The sequence below is a fragment of the Chelonoidis abingdonii genome, chromosome 8 (assembly GCF_003597395.2).
Source record: "Chelonoidis abingdonii isolate Lonesome George chromosome 8, CheloAbing_2.0, whole genome shotgun sequence".
In the NCBI taxonomy this organism is placed as follows: Eukaryota; Metazoa; Chordata; order Testudines; family Testudinidae; genus Chelonoidis; species Chelonoidis abingdonii.
In genome coordinates, this window is record NC_133776.1 from 55,612,341 (window position 1) to 55,628,577 (window position 16,237).

The window sequence follows — 16,237 nt, forward strand, 5'->3', positions numbered from 1 at the left end:
GATAAGAAAAATATATGAGTCGAGGGCAGGAAGTGTCAGAAGAGCTAGGCTTGGTCTCCGTGGAGACAGACAGATTTAGCATCCTCTCTGTGGTCGCCCCTTGATGACATCACCCATCCAGGAATGGATTGGTTCTGGTCAGAGCAGCCAGGCAATTGTTCTGGCTGGGTGTGGGCTTTGCTTGCACTGGACCTTGGTTTATTCCTGGATGGCAGGAAGTCTGGGCTGAGAAGCATACACTTAAGCCTACTGTTTGTTCCTTTTCCACTTATAAAGGCCTAACAATGCAGAGATGCACTTTCCATGCCAACCCCAGTGCTCTTTTGACCTCGGATGAGTAATGCCGCCCGGCCGAAGGATGTCTGTGCTGGAAGCGCAATGACCCTCTTGTCTCTCCTCTGGTCCCTGGAGAAGGGTGTGAAGCTAATACCTTCGGAAATCACTCTCATTAAGGCTGTCTCTTTGCTAGCTGAGGTGACAGGCTCTTCCCTTAAGCTCAGTGAGCAGAAAGTTGCCAAACCTGGGAACAATGGGACAGGGATTCTTTCCAGGAAAGTGGCTACTAAAATTTCCAGTCACCTTCTTGACTCTACAATCCTTCTGTCAATCTGGATTCCAAGCATGCCATCTACCCAAAGGCAAAGGATGATGGAATAGAGACGACTTTAACTCCTTCGCCACTGAGTGGCTTCTTGGGAAGATCTTTGAATCCTGCATCAGTTAGATGCTGATGTAACTTTTCCAGGCACTCCGAGAGTGCAGGGCTGCTTGGACATGGAGTCCTCGGTTAGGCTCATCTCCATCACATCATGGGCTCTTTCTAGTAGCAGTGAAGGGTTAAACCTGCATTCTGCACTGCTAGTGCTTGATCCTGCATCTATTACAAATAATGACAGAGCTCCTGTTTCCTTCAGTTGCACGAGATCATCAGGTAGATCCCAGGCCCACAGCAAGCCCAGCACAGACTTTGGCCTTGGCCTGGAGATTAACTGCAGGCCTGGAGACCCCACCAGTCATCAGGAATAGATATACTCATGGTGCTAGGGGGTTCTCTGCTAGAAATGACAGCAGCTGCCTTGCTGATTACACAAGGCAGGCAGGGAACCATGAACCCTCAAGCCCATGTCCACCTCCTCAGCGAGCTTTGCTGTGCCAAGGACCAGTTGGACATGCTGCCTTGCTTGGACCCCCCAACCAAGACTGTTACTCCTAAGAGAGAGGGAGGCAGCTGAAGTCTGAGCCTGGCTGTGCCTGCGTTAATGAGACTGTGCAGAGCTGTTCAGCACACTCCCTGGGAGGGGCTCCTGGCCAGTCAGCATGTTGCCTTTGCTCGGCTGTGACTAATGGGCTCCAATGCCTCACCTCATGTGTTGGCTTTGAGAACCCCCTTGGCCATGCTGCCTACATTCAGATAATTGGGGTGTGGCTGCGAGGGAAGTGTTCCAGCGTGAGCCTTGGCCATTCAGAACTAGCTCCTGATAGGGAAGGGGGAGTGTATGGGGGCAAGGCCCCCTTGTAGGATCATTTGGCCATAAGCAGTGACCCCTGTGGTGTGGAAACATTTAGGGACATCCTCAGCTGATATAAATCGATGAAGCTGCATTGATTTCAATGAAGAATATCTCAGTGACTTCAATGGAGCTACGCCCATTTACCCCAGCTGGGGATCTGGCCCTTAGTCTATTTTACAGGAGGCTTCATATAAAGCTTCTTGCTCCTCTAACCCCTAGGAAGTGGGCTGGAGTGGATTAATTTTTTTCTCCTTGCTTTTATTTTGGGCCAAGAATGTGTAAAAATAAGAACTAATTAGGACAACCATGCATGGGGATCAAACCTGAGACCTTGAGACTAACACACGTGAGTCCCTAGGTTCTGAAATAAAAGACTAGCTCTGGTGAGTCAAAGGGAGTTGTAGACTCATATATCTCTATACATAGTGTAGCCACCTAGGGGGACAGAGTCATGTTGTGCTAACGGGAGTTGTATTAGGACACTGGCTAACTTCACTCCTCCCTGTGTTTTCAGATCTCATGAATCTGACACCACATGACCAACGCTGGATTGGAGCCTGGTGGCTGGGGCTGCTCATCTCTTCAGGCTGCCTGCTGCTCACCTCCATTCCCTATTTCTTCTTTCCTCGGTACATGTTCAAAGGGCAGGTAAGACCCTGGCATTGTAGGGGCAGAACATCATCTTGCTCAGAGCAGGTTTGTGGTGTTTTATGTGGTGATACATGTCTCCTTCCAGGGCAGTTATGGGGAATGGAGACAAGGGAGGACGGACAGCATGTTGGCCATTCTGATATGTGCTTGTGAATCTTGGCAAGTGAATCTGTAAGGGACTGAGTCCTTCACTTTCTTGCAATTAACCTAGGTGGAGGAGAAAACCAGAACTGGCCTTCAGCGGGCAGGTGGCAAGCTGAGACTTCTTCTTGTCTGCTACTCTGTCCATCTGGTTAACTCATCCTCCCCGCACTCCGTCCTGTCTGTATGTTCTGTCCACCTGGTGAATCTTTTTGCACACTAGACTGGGAACTCTCTGTGGCAGGAACTGTCTTCTCTGTTACTTATCACTATGGTGCCTAGCACAATGGAGTCATAGTCCTTGCTCGGAGCTCCCAGGCAGAGGTGACGTGGGGGAGGGCATGTGTGGTCACATGCCCCCCACCCCCACCCCCTGGATTTGCCGTTTGGCTCGTATAGAGCAAGCTCACATGGACTGAGCATGCTCAGTAACACGGTTGAAGCTGGCTGCCCCCAATGCGCCCCCCCCCCAACACTGTCGGCAGGCTTGGGTTGTCTCTGCTCCCAGGTGTTGTAATACAAATAATGTACAATAATAACTGAATTTCTTTCCTCACATGGAAAGGACCCTACGCTACACTCGTTCCTCTTGTTTTACTGCTAAACTTACAATGCATGAATATCTGGTTACCAAACTATGTCACAGGTTGGTGATCTCAGTCCACACTCAGTCATTACACTTGGCACCTGGGTGCCAATGTCATCCCACTAGCTGAGCGGGGATATTGAACCTCCCTAGATTAGGGCCTGCCAGGTCAAGGCTGAGGCATGTTGGCTGAGCAGTGTGGAGAGGCTTCTGATGTTTCAGGTTGTGGATAAATGGAGGACTTTCACACAAGGCATCATGAGCCTGTGGAACTTATTGCTACAAGCTATCACTGAGGCCAGGAGCTTGTCAAGATTCAGAGAAGGATTGGACATTTATATGGATAATGAGAATATCTGGCGATATACAGAAAACAAGAGTTTTGGAAGGGACATAAGCCCTCCTGCTTCAGGGCTTTAACCAAGCTCAAAATGCTCAGCTTCAGGAAGACATTTTGCCTTGGGGCAGGTTAACCCATAACAGCCCATGGCAGGAGTTCTTCCGTCTGAAGCGGCTGGTGCTGGCTAGCATTGGGGATGAGATACTGAAGTCGATGACTTCTTGCATTTCCAATGTTACTATTTCATTCACCAAGGCTGTCTTTTATCACCACTGCATTCACTTAGTTGTATTTTTGTGTAAGACACTATCCTCTCCACAGGAATTGAGGTTTCACTGCACCTTGCACCTGTCTCGTTAGCCTCTTTCCTCCCATCTCCCTGCTATAGCCACCTTGGCATTCTGTGCTTTCCTGCCCCTTCTTTCCCTCCCCTTACAGTGGCATCACCACCCCCATCCTTGTCCTGTCTTCTCCAAGGTCATGTTCTCTAACGATAACAGGGACACGAGCAGAGGGCTTCCAGGGGTAATTGTTCAAAGTGGAGCTCCGCTGTGAGGTACCAGCACCATGCCGAGCTGTGTAGCAGAGCTGGTTGGGAATTTTTCCAGAAGACATTTTTTTGGGTCAGAAATGCTGATCAATTGAGACAGATTGCAGGAAAAGGTTGGTCTGGACAAATTCCCCATTTTGAGAGCAGTTTGGGCGGCGACAGGGGGAGAGAGAAAGGTTTGAAATTGTCAGAATGTCCCATTTTGATGTTTTCAACATGAAAAGTTCCACTTTTTGCTTTGAAACGGCTCTTCATTCCAAAATGTAAGTTAATTTATAGTAAAAAAAAAAAAAAAATCAAAATTGAAACAAAACATTTCATAATTTTCTTTCAGTTGACTCAATTGGAATTCCTCCTCCTCCCTGCCCTGATATTTGGTTCATTCCAATTTTTGAGATATTTGACTTTTCATCCCAATTTAGGGTGTTTGTATTTTTTTCAAAAGTTCTCAGACAGGAAAACCGCTTTTCATCCAGCTCTACTCTAGTGCCTAACAGGGCAGATTTGAGAAGCCGCTCAGATAATTAACTCCTTCACTGCCGCAGGCTGAGCAAGTGCCTCAGCCTTGGTGAAAGATCAAAGAGTAGCTTGGCTCCAGCAGGTGGAATGCCAGGACACAGCTGGCAATGTCCAACTGCACCAGAGAAGCACATCTCCTTGTCTTCCCCTTTATGCACCCTGGGGCTCTCCCTGCACTGAGCACAACAAGGGCTGAGTTGGCTCTTGTGTCAGAGCAGGCCAGCCAGTGCTTTGGAAGGGGGCGTCTAAGCTTTCTTAATTGACGGCTGCCACTTGTGCTTCTGTGCGTGACCACACCTGCATGACAGCTGTCTCTCTGATACAGTTATGGGGTAGTTTCCAGAACCCATCACTCACCTGGAGAAAGCCAACTGTCTGCCAGTGCCTCTCGGAGTAAGCTGTTCTTCTCTCTGCTCTCCCCAGGATGCAGGTGCTGAGGTAGACATGCTGAAGAAGATGGAGAAGGCAAAGGCTGAAGAAGTCTCCCTGGCGGAATTCATTAAAAGTAAAGGGCTCCTGTTCTAGACTTTCACTTTAACTGTTTTGAGTGGCTGATAGTGCACTCAGGAACTGGAATGACTCACATGGCTAGGCAAGTGCTGCGTAACTTCCTGGCACGTGGCTGCCTATGCTCCTCAGGCCTTGCTGGCAGCACTTGCACCTAGTCTAATCCGGAGTGAGGGATAAATATTTCAGTGTGCCCAAGTCTCATATTCAGAAGTGACTTTAGTCTCCCCCGCTGCAAGTCAATGGGACTTAAGCTCCTAGGGCCCAAGTCTCTTTGAAAGTGGGCCTGAGGCTCCCAAGTCACTTAGGCACTTTGGACAATAGTACCCAGCATGTTGCTCTTACCAAATTCTGCAGGGAATACAAAGTGCAGATCAATGGCAGTAGGTACTGGGTCTACCTTCAAACTTGTAACTGCAATCTAAGCCAGCCTGTTTAAATGTAGCTCTCTCTAGAGGAAAGAGATCTCAGGGACACAAGCACACTCTGACACAGCAATTACACATTGTTAGCAGAGGATGTGCCACCCTCCCCCAGGGGTAGCACACTGTACCACTGCTTTGCTGCCTGGGAGTTTCCAGACAAGGATGTTTCCTCTTCCTCATGCGGACAAATTGCCTCTAAAAAAAATGGTCAAAGTTAAGGAGGTGATCAATAGAATGACAGTGATCCATGAGTAACTTGGGGTCAGTCAACTGTCTGTGGCATATCGCTAGGCTGGCCAGTCTGATGCAGGTCATCTCAGATTGGCCTTTCGGAATAATAAATTACACTCTGCCATTTATTCAAATGAACAAGCAGTTAATTTTCCTTGCAATCAGAGTCCAGGAGCTAGATCTTCACCTGGTGTAAATCAGCATGGCTCTATTAAAGTCAATGGAGTTTCATTGGTTTACACCACCTGAGGATCTGGCCCACATTTTAACAAGTCAGCATGACACAGCTAGACAATATTACAAGAAGGGCAGGGTGTCTAAATTCAGAAAAACAGACACAGAAAGAAGAGGTCAATGGTGGGGCTTGAGGCAGCCTTTCCTCCAGTGCCTAATTTGCTGAGCCCTGGCATATCTAGGCTCAGCAGTTCATAGCCCCAGCACCTCTGGGCTTGCCACATCAGTTATGAATGTAAAATAATTGCTTGAGCCCCAGCACATAATTGCTTGAGCCCCAGGACTTCTTTCATTACAAATTAAGCACTGCTTACCTCCCTATTCCAATATGACCATTCTTCTGGGAATTGTCTCCAATAGCAGAACCCACATGTGCTTCAGAGGTTCCTGTATTAAATCATCATAGAAAGGCTGTTTCTAAGCTTTCTCTTCATGGGACGAGCTGTTGGCATGACCTCTTCCTTGATAAATTACTTCTTTCTTCTTGTTTCCTTGTAGAATTCCCTCGGATCTTTCTCAAGCTGCTCCTGAACCCCCTCTTCATCCTCCTGGTCCTGGCTCAGTGCAGCTTCTCCTCAGTAATAGCTGGTCTCTCCACCTTCCTCAACAAGTTCCTGGAGAAACAGTATGGCACCACCTCTTCCTATGCCAACTTCCTCATTGGTGAGACACATGTCCATGTCCCCGTGAAAGGGGGCGAATGGCCCTGAATTCAAAGGGAAGATTTGAAATGCAGCAAATGCATTTACACATGGGGGGCACCCAGTCCATGATTTCCACCGCTTTTTAAAATATAAACAGAGAAAACATGGGAAATACATTCTCCTGGCACTGCAGCTGGGGAAGGATGTAGGCAAGTTTCACAGACCTCCACCCTCTCTGGTTTTGAGCCAGTCCAAGTCGTTTCCCTTTTCCTGCCCTGAATGTTTGTGAGGATGAGACCATGGTGACCTCATCAGTCGGGCTGTCCATGGTTGACCTTACTGTTAGTGGGCTAGAGGCTGCTCTCATGTACACCATGCAACCTACTGACTTGGGCAGGCAAAGTCAGGTAGATGTTTCAAATCAATTGGTTTGAGAAACTTTTCCACTGATGCACCAAATTTGACATTCGGGAGATGTGTAAAATTAATGTAGTCTTCCTGCCACGGGCAAGATCCTCTGCCACGCTACAGCAAACAGGCTGTCAAGCCAGTTTAACAAGCCACCTAGGAATTCCCCCAGCCTTGAGGGCATCCCTCAGAGGAACAGAGCTGGCCTAATGGTTGTACATTGTCCTCCTTGCAGCCCCTGACTTAGGATCAAAGCTGGGGAAGGAAGAGGCGTGGCCAAATTGGTGCAAAGGTGCTGCTTAGGGTTTATGAAAAATAGATGTGATATCACCAATGAAACTTCCCAGCCTGGGGTAACTAGTGCGCACCAGGTACTGTGGCAATTAATTGGCCTCAGGAGATTGAAGGGTCTGTGGTTCCCCCTCCCACCACAAATACCTAGCCAGCCCTGCTCTTCTGAATGTCAGTACTGAACGGCTCTTGGCCAGGAAAGCTCTTCACATGCACTCATGGCTGCTGCCTCTTCTCTCATTGCAGGAGCTGTGAACCTGCCCGCGGCTGCACTAGGGATGCTTCTAGGAGGAATTATCATGAAGCGCTTTGGCTTCTCCATCAAAGCCATCCCACGGTTTGCACTAGTGGTGCTCCTCATCTCCATTCTCTGCTGCCTCCCCCTCTTCTTCATGGGCTGCCCTACACAGGCCATTGCTGGGGTTTATCCACCCAGGTAATACAGGGCTGTGCCAGTGAGGAAGGCTGGCTGAGAGTATAATCCTGTTTGGGCCATTAGAGTGCGTTTTGAACCTGGGACCTTCATTGCTAAAAGCAGGAGCCTGACCAACTTTACCCAAAGGAGTTAAGAGTCTACTACTGCTACTGGTTAACAGATTATCTTCTTACACTAGAGGAGGCCGCAAAATGCAGAGTGGAAGTTAATGTCCACCAAGTATTGAGATTAGTTCCACCTCTCCTTCACTCTGCTTCTTCTACTTTTCTCTTCCCTTCCTTCTTTGGCCAATTCTTTTTCTTGCCCTCCGCTCCCCTCACTCAGTCCCTGGCCCAGTTACAGATGACACAGAGCCCACAGCCTTCTGTATATTTATACTCCAGTTACACTACAGTTTGACCACACCACAGACACTCCACCATACAAGGCTATGGCCATCTATGGACTTCACGTTTGTCACGGGCCACTTAGGAGTTCCATGATGAGGAGGGCACAGTGAGGTCTTCCCATAGCCAGCCCACAGCACACATTGGCTTCCAGTCAGGCCTGGCCATTCACTGCTTGTCCTTGTAGCAGTTGCAGGAGGCTCTCCTCCTCACTTGCTCACTTCAGCCAGGTGCAGAGGGAACCAGGCCATGTCCAATGCAGGCTCTCACATATGCAGCTCCCATAGCATTGACACATTCGTTTGCCAGGCAAAACTAACCCTCCATGTTGCTCCCTTTGCTACCTTCTGCTCCTCGAGATTGCATATCTTGGGATGAGCCAAATCGACCGTATGTTTTTGCTGTGACAGCCGTATGTCACAACCACCCAGAAGAGGAATGTTACACACCTCTCCTTGGTGGGCTCCCCCAAGACTGACTGAGCAGAAAAGTGTTTGGAAAAGGGCAAGTATTCTGTATCCTGGCTGCCTCTGAACCAGGGGATGCCACTGTGCAATGGCGTCAGCTTCAAAAGGGCACTCTGAATGGTGATTGGCTGACAGGGTTAGCACATCCTGGGAAGTTCTGTCTTTCAGAGGTGGTCCTTCCAGGAGCCTCATCAGAGTATGGTCTCTGTGTCTGTTGGGCATGTGATCTATTTCAGCATCATTTCCCATCTAATCTCTGCAGCCGCTGGTTATAAACATAACCAGTTACTGGGCTCAATACAGTGGTAACTTGGTGACATTCTATGGCCTGGGTTATACAGGAGGTCAGACCAGATGATCATTATGATCCTTTCTGGCCTTTAATCTATGTCCAACCTGCTGGGCCGAGATATATCGGCCAGAGAACAGAGAGGGTATACAGCACAGAGCACCCCTTTCCAAACAAGTGTGGTCATAATGTTTACCTGATGACTCCCACATCACTCAAAGCTACCTCTGTAAGTTTCATCCCTACATTTCTATAAGGGAGAGGGGCTCTGGCTAGTGGAACACCTGCCCAGTCTGAAGGCTGTTAGTACAGCCAGCTGACTCTCACCCTCCTTCTCTCGGAGAGTAGCCTCGCTGGTTGTGTGAGAGGGAACTCTTGCCTTTTATTGTCCCCTTTTACTAATTTAAGATAAAGTTGCACTTGGTCTCCATCTCAAGCTCGCCGGTTTCATCAGACCATTTCCCAGCATACTGCCAATATCTTAAGAAAGGGCTTCCACACAGATGTTTCTCTTGACCTGTGATAAGCCCTCTGTCCCAGAGGTGCGCTGCTTGCAAACAGGAGGGGCCAGGGACTGGCCACTCTATCCATTCATTCTCTCCCCTTCACTCTCCTGTAGTTAAACAAAAAACACTTACATATTTCTAACCAAGGAAAGCAACACCAGCTCTCGGCAAACAGACCTCTGGGAAATGGCTGGCAGTATTTGTACGGTGCTCATGAGATCTGCATTGAGTGTACTTCATTAGCAGTGGTTAATAGTCATTGGGAGTGTTGACAATTTTAAAAATCCCCAAAAATATTTGTCCATGTGTGGAGGTGCTCTAATTAGCCATACAGCATAGTGTTCAGCCTGTATTGTTGGATTCAGGGGTGGGGGTGGGGGAGAAAGCTGGTAAAGGATCTACAAGACAGGAAGGACAGTTTTGTGGATAGGACATTGACTTGGGACTAGGAGTCCTGGGGTCATTCTCTAGCTCTGCCACAGGCTCCCGATATGACTGTGCAAATCACAAGACTGCTCTGTGCCTCAGTTTCCCCTATGTAAAATGGGGATGATAGCATTTCCCTACCTCACTGGGGAGTTGTAAGGATACATCTATTACTGATTATGAGATACTCAGATACTGCAAGGATGGGAAGATGAGAGAAGAGCATCTTCTCCAGGGAAAGTTCCTGCCTGTTGGGGCCATCTGATTCATTCCTATGGGGAAAAGCACATACCTGCCATTCTGCTTCTCTGCACAGAGCAGAGAGGAATCTCACTCTTGGGCCTGAGGCACAAGCCTGGCTGGCTCCAGGCTCCTGCTAGGAGGCAAGGGGAGAATCCTGGAAGTTGGTCACATTAGGAAAGGGAATCTCACTTGTAGGCTACTTCGCTGAAGAGCTTGTCCTGCCAGGATTCTCACTCTCAGCTCACAGCTTAGTAGGATAAGGCTGGATCCTGTGACGCCGGCTTCCACACACCAAAAATTCCCTCTTCACAAGTGTTTTTAATGGGATCTCCGGCAGCACAGATTTAGCCATAGGCAGAGAGAGTGACCCGCATCAGAGGCAAAGAGCTCCCCTGACTCTCCCTTCAGTTGATGGCAGGATTTTAGTGATACAGTCCTGAGAGCCCCCTCCAGCACCTCAGTGCTATTTCCCATCTGGGCTGTTTTCCTCAGGCACCTCCCACTTGGAAAGGCCAGGATTCAGAGATAGGAGTGAAACGACTTAGAATGAAATCCTTTGCAAAAGAATCCCAGTCACTTCAGGGCACAGGTACCTAACTCAGTATTTCAATTCCTGCCTCTCACAGGCAGGCAGGGCATCAAAGGCCTCAAGGCTCGTGCCATAGTTGGCTCAGCTCTTAGCTGAGACGTTTAGAAGGCACCAGTCACGATAGCCCCTCGACTGAGCTGCACAAAGCTTTTGTAAGGCACGGGCCATGCTTTCATTCAGCACTGTTCTCTTGCTGCTGGAGCCAGACTGGCTGCTTGCTTCAGGAGCTCAGGCCGTCAGCCTCGGTCCAGCTAAGAATTCCTCCCAGCCTAGAGTTCAACACTGTGTGTTAATTGAGGTGGCGCTGTTCTGAAGAAAGAGAGCAGGTTACTCTGGAGGTCTCTGAGCACATTACCACTGCAGTTCCAGGCCACTCACCCTTTTTTGCAGTCTGAGATCAGAGTCTGGACAAGTGAAGCAGAGTTGCAGAGAGTCGGGGCTTGCAGGCTCTTTGGAGGTGCCATTTGGAGCTATGGGTCAGCACACCTGTGCCCTCTAGTGGTGTCAGGATTCACTAAGATATTTGTGTATGTCCGGTCGCTGTCAGGGAGGGCGCAGTCAGCTCGAGGGCAGTGTCTGCTGACCAGGCCCTGGGATTGAATTGCCCCCATCACTTACTGACAATTTGCTGTGTTTTGATGGAATGCAGGGAGCAGGTGCCACGCTGCAGAGAGAGATCTGCATGCTGTATATTAAAGTCTGACTTTATCTCATTCTTGCCTTGGAAATGCTGGGATGAGGTCAGGGAACATGGCCCTTGAACTCCAATACACTGCTGGGAGGTGGTGATGGTTTTATGTTTTAATTTGAGACCATGTTTGTCACTCCCCAGCTTGAAGGCATGGGCTGGAGTTTCTCTGATAATTGTGCAACACTGACAGACCCCAGATGTCAGCAGGCGGGATTGAACCTGGGACCTCTGGAGCTAAATGCAGGAGCCTCTACTGCATGAGCTAAAAGCTATATGGCCCTTAGCTAAGGCTGTAGAGCAGACTCTAATCTCTCTCTCTCAGTGGTCTTGGTGCCACTAGCTGGGACAGAGCACCATACCCAGGAGGTGTCTGGGTTACAATTGAATTGGTGGAGATGGCAGGTTGGGAGACTACAGTGGAGAACAGGCATTTGCCGCTTTGCTACCACATCTAAGCAGCCTGGGCAGGACAAGTAATGAGTGAGTTCCCCACTGTTGATTGTAGGGAACCACTGTACACAGAACTCTTGGCTGGCAGAAGTGGAGGGACCACAATCCACATTCCTTTTCAGTTTGAGTGGGGAGGCCAAAATCCTACAGGTCAAATAGGGCCAGGAGAAGGGATTTAACTGGAGACTGTTTCTAAAGAGAGAGAGAGAGAGAGGCCTCCTTCCACCTCATCATGAAGGCCCAGTAAACTCAATCCACTTCCAGGGCAAGGTTTGGGCTCAGCACTTTCTGGCTATTATTTGAGCGACTCCAGACACTGTCTCTTCTCCCCAGTGGCTCCCTTAACCTGCTCCTCTCCTTCCCCTGCAGGTTGCTTGGGTCAAACTAACTACCAGGCTAGTCAAACTCTATGGTCTGATGTCTTTTGGCCAATGCCTTCCATTGCTCTGGAAATCTTCCCCACCTCAGTGCCAGCAACCCATGAGCAGTGGAAAATCCCTTTTACCTGGAAAGCCCCAGGTGACTGTTAGCTATTTGCTGCAGGAAGTAAAGCATACACAGTCTGTCCTGCCATCCACCACGCCCCAGGATTTGACTGAGTGTAATCCCTGAAGATGGATTACTGGGTCATATGTTACTGCAGAAGTTTACTGCTCCTCCTTAGTGCTAACGAAAGAAAAATCAGTGTAGGGAATTTTGTCCTGTGAAGTTTAAATGCAGCCCTTGCCTCAATTTGTGTGTTCGAGCTAGCATGCTTCCAGTTTCAATTCTGATTGAAGTGACATTCCCCTCACTTCCAATTTGGGTGTTGTGTGGTTTCAGACAGAGGCCTTAGCCCAGTTAAATTTCCAGGTATCTGATTATTACTTTTCCACCAAAAAAAAGGGTGTGAAAGTTTGTTTGCGTGCACATATGAGTAATTACTGCTAAGTTCACTGTAACCTTTAGCAGTACCTGCCGGGGCATAGGAATCAGGCACAAGGCCAGGCTATTACATGGCAGTGGCCCAACACAAACAGAGACAGGGAAATTGGTTAACCATGCAGAGAATGCAACAGGGTGGGTTTTTTCCCCTATCCTTTTTTAATTTTCTTATTTTATTTTTTCCATTTTTTTGGCAGTACATCAAGTACCCAATCACAAGCTAAGTGCCCCACTGAGTGCTCCTGCTCAAAGTACCTCTTTCACCCAGTCTGTGGAGACAACAACGTGGAGTATATCTCCCCCTGCGATGCTGGCTGCACAAATTCCATTGTTAATTCCTCCACACCCAAGCAAGTGGTAAGTAGTGGCAACTTGGATTACAGGGGCTGGGAGATGATGCGCTGCTGAGCCATCTGGCCCACATAGTCACATCGATGGGCTGGAATCTAAACTGTCCACCTCTAGCTATGGTGATCGTTTTCTCAGAATCAAAACCCAGGGTGCTTTTGCAGTGACATTGTTGTGGGTTGCAAAACAGTCCCAACAAAGGGCACTTCTCTCTAAGTGTGCATTGGTATTGCCATGCCAGCTTCTGACTCACCAGTAGCATGTGCGTACTTCTCTGAGCACAGGACTTTCCCCAGAGCTTCATGTTCAGAATAAGGTGATCACGGAACACTTAGACAAGTATAATTAATGTTGCCTCAAAGCAAAAGAAGAGCTTTGATGAGGCCTGCAATCATTTGACTTTCTCTCTCTTCACACCAAACATGATTTATCACCTCGGATGCCTGTTCCTCTGGATTATCAGTTTCAGGTTAAACACTGAACAAATAATGCTTAGCGTAGCAATGAATCTCAAACAAGCATTGTGTAGCTGTTAAAAATGTCTAAAGTTTTAATCAAAGCAATGAAAAATGGAGACATTTCCAATGTCCTGAAAACTGAACAGCCCTAATCTTTTTAGTCTTTCCTTGTATGGAGGCCATTCCATACCCCTGTTCATCTTTGTTGTCCTCCCCTGAGCCTTCTTCAGTTCCTTTGTGTTCTTTTTGAGATGGGGCAACCAGAACTGGACACAGAATTCGAGGTGTGGGTGCTCCATGACTTTATATAGAGGCATTATGATAATTTCTGTCTTATTTTCTATCCCTTTCATAATAATTTCTAACATACTATAGGAGTTTTTGACCACTGCTGCACATTGAGTGGAAGTTTGCAGAGAACTATCCACAATAACTCCAACATTACTTTCTTGGGTGGTAACAGCTAATTTAGACCTCATCATTGCATATATATGTATAGTTGGGACTGTATTTTCCAATATGCATTACCAGGGCCGGCTTCAGGGTTTTTGCCGCCCCAAGTGGCAGGAAAAAAAAAAAAGCCATGATCGCAATCAGCAGCAGCTCCACCACGCCACTTTCTTCTTTGATGGCAATTTGGCAGCAGGTCCTTCCCTCTGAGAGGGACCTGCCGCTGAATTGCCACTGAAGAGCCCGACATGCCGCCCCTTCCCCTTGGCCGCCCCAAGCGCCTGCTTGTTCTGCTGGTGCCTGGAGCCAGGCCTGTGCGTTACTTTGCGCTTATTGATGTAGAATTTCATCTGACATTTTGTTGCCTAGTCACCCAGTTTAGTGAGATCCTTTGTAGTTTTTCACAGTCAGCTTTGGACTTACCTATCTAGGACAATTTTATACCATCTGCAAACTTTGCCACTTCACAGTGCGCTACCTTTTCCCAGATCATTAATGAATATTTTGAACAGCACAGGCCCCAGGAGAGATTCTTGGGGGACTCCGCTGTTCACCTCTCTTCATTGTGAAAACTGACCATTTATTCTTACCCTTTGTTTCCTTATCTTTCGAACAGTTACTGACCCATGAGAGGACTTTCCCTCTTATCTCATGGCTACTTTGTTTCCTTAAGAGCCTTTGATGAGGGACATTGTTAAAGGCTTTTTGAAAATCCAAGTGCACTATATTGACCGTATCACCTTTTTCCTTGTACATGTTGACTTCTTCAAAGAATTCTATATAAACTAGGGAAGCTCATTACTTTTTAGTTTGTCAGTCTGTTCTAAAACCTCTTCTATTGACGCATCAGTCTGGGACAATAATTCAGATCTATTGTCTAAAAAGGGTAGCTTTGATGTGTGAATCCCTTTCACATCCTATGCAGTGAAGACAGATTCAAAGAATTTATTTAGCATCTCTGTGATGACCTTGTCTTCCTTGAGTGCTCATTTAGCACCTTGATCATCCAGTGGCCCCACTGATAGTTTGGCAGGCTTCCTGCTTCTGATCTACTTACTTTTTTTTTTTTTTTTTTAGTTACTGTGTTTTTGTGTCTTTAGCAAGTTTCTTCTCAAATTCTTTCTTGGCCTGCCTTGATACACCTTTACATTTTATTTGCCACAGTGTGTGCTCCTTCCTCTTTTCCTCATTAGGATTTGACCTCCAAATTTTAAAGGGCATCTTTTAGCTTGCAATGCTCTGCTGTTTAGTGAGAGTGGCATTCTTTTGGTCCTCCTGCTGTCTTTTTTCATTTGGGGTATACATTTAGTCTGAGCCTCTATTATGGTGTTTTAAAGTACTTTGCCTGATGCTACAGGTCTGCCTGGGAGCAGCCATTCCCCAGCCCTCCACCTGACAGATGTTAGCAATAGCTCATTTGAGACGCATGAGGTTCTGCCCCTGAGGTCTGATTGGCAGCGTCCTAGCATGGCTGATTGGCCTGCTGTCCCCGTTTGAGTCAGCAGCAGGAAGTTATTTGAACTAGTGGGCTCCATCCTGCTCTGGACTCTGTGCCTTGTACTTCCTGCTTTCCGCTCCTGTTTCCCCAGCTTGATCTTCTGGCCTACTGACCCACCTGGCCTGTTGGCATCTGTTTTGTGGTTCCTGACCTGCAGTTTGTCACCAGCCTCTGAGCCCCTAGTACCTGACCTGGCCTGACTCGTGGGTCGAATCTCCAGTTTGTCTCCTGCTTCTGACCTCCTGAAGTCCTGACCCAGCTGGCTCTTGACCCCTGTCTTGTGACTGTGGACTCTGGTTCTGGTAGGTCTGCCGCCCACAACCCAGCTGTGACAGGCATTTTATCCTCCTGACTGCTCTCTTTATTTTCCATCTAACTAACATCCTCATTATTGTGTAGTTCCCCTTCTTAAAATTAAATGTCACTGGGGTGGGGGTTTTGGTGTATTTTCCCCCCTACAGCGATGCTAAATGTAATTACATGGTGGTTGCTATTACCAAGTGGTTCAGCTATCATTACCTCTTGGACCGGATCTTGTGTTTCACTTAGGACTAAATCAGGAATTGCCTCTCCTTTTGTGGGCTCCAGGATTAGCTGCTCCAAGAAGCAGTCATTCATGGTTTCTAGGGTACAGCCTCAGCCCTCCCTCCGTGAAAGCAGCAGACAACCGTTTCACACCTTTTTCCCTGGGTGAACTGTTCAGACGCCATAGCACAGCAAGCATGGACCTTGCTCAGATCAAGACCGCAATCGTGGACATTGTAAACACCTCACGCATTCTCGTACAGTCTATGCTGAACCAAGACCTGCAAAGCCAGTCAAGGAGGAGGCAGCTATGGCAGCGCAACAACGAGAGTGATGAGGACATGGACACAGAATTCTCTCAAACCGTGGGCCCCTGCGCTTTGGAGATCCTACTGGTAATGGGGCAGGTTCTAGCCATTGAATGCCGATTTTGGGCCCAGGAAACAAGCACAGACTGGTGGGACTGCATAGTTTTGCAGGTGTGGAACGATTCCCAGTGGCTGCAAAACTTTC

The 16,237-nt window shown here is 48.0% G+C and overlaps 1 protein-coding gene across 4 annotated transcripts in view; it reads left to right on the top strand.

Moving 5' to 3' along the window:
• SLCO2A1 (solute carrier organic anion transporter family member 2A1) overlaps positions 1-16,237 on the top strand; it is a 114,598-nt gene that overhangs the window by 77,038 nt on the left and 21,323 nt on the right. For all 4 annotated transcript variants that reach the window (XM_032769803.2, XM_032769805.2, XM_075068622.1 and 1 more), the window contains exons 7-11: positions 2,026-2,159; positions 4,722-4,803; positions 6,194-6,358; positions 7,285-7,474; positions 12,643-12,802. In XM_032769803.2, the coding sequence (XP_032625694.1) occupies positions 2,026-2,159; positions 4,722-4,803; positions 6,194-6,358; positions 7,285-7,474; positions 12,643-12,802 (731 nt within the window). The remainder of the gene's footprint in view (positions 1-2,025; positions 2,160-4,721; positions 4,804-6,193; positions 6,359-7,284; positions 7,475-12,642; positions 12,803-16,237) is intronic.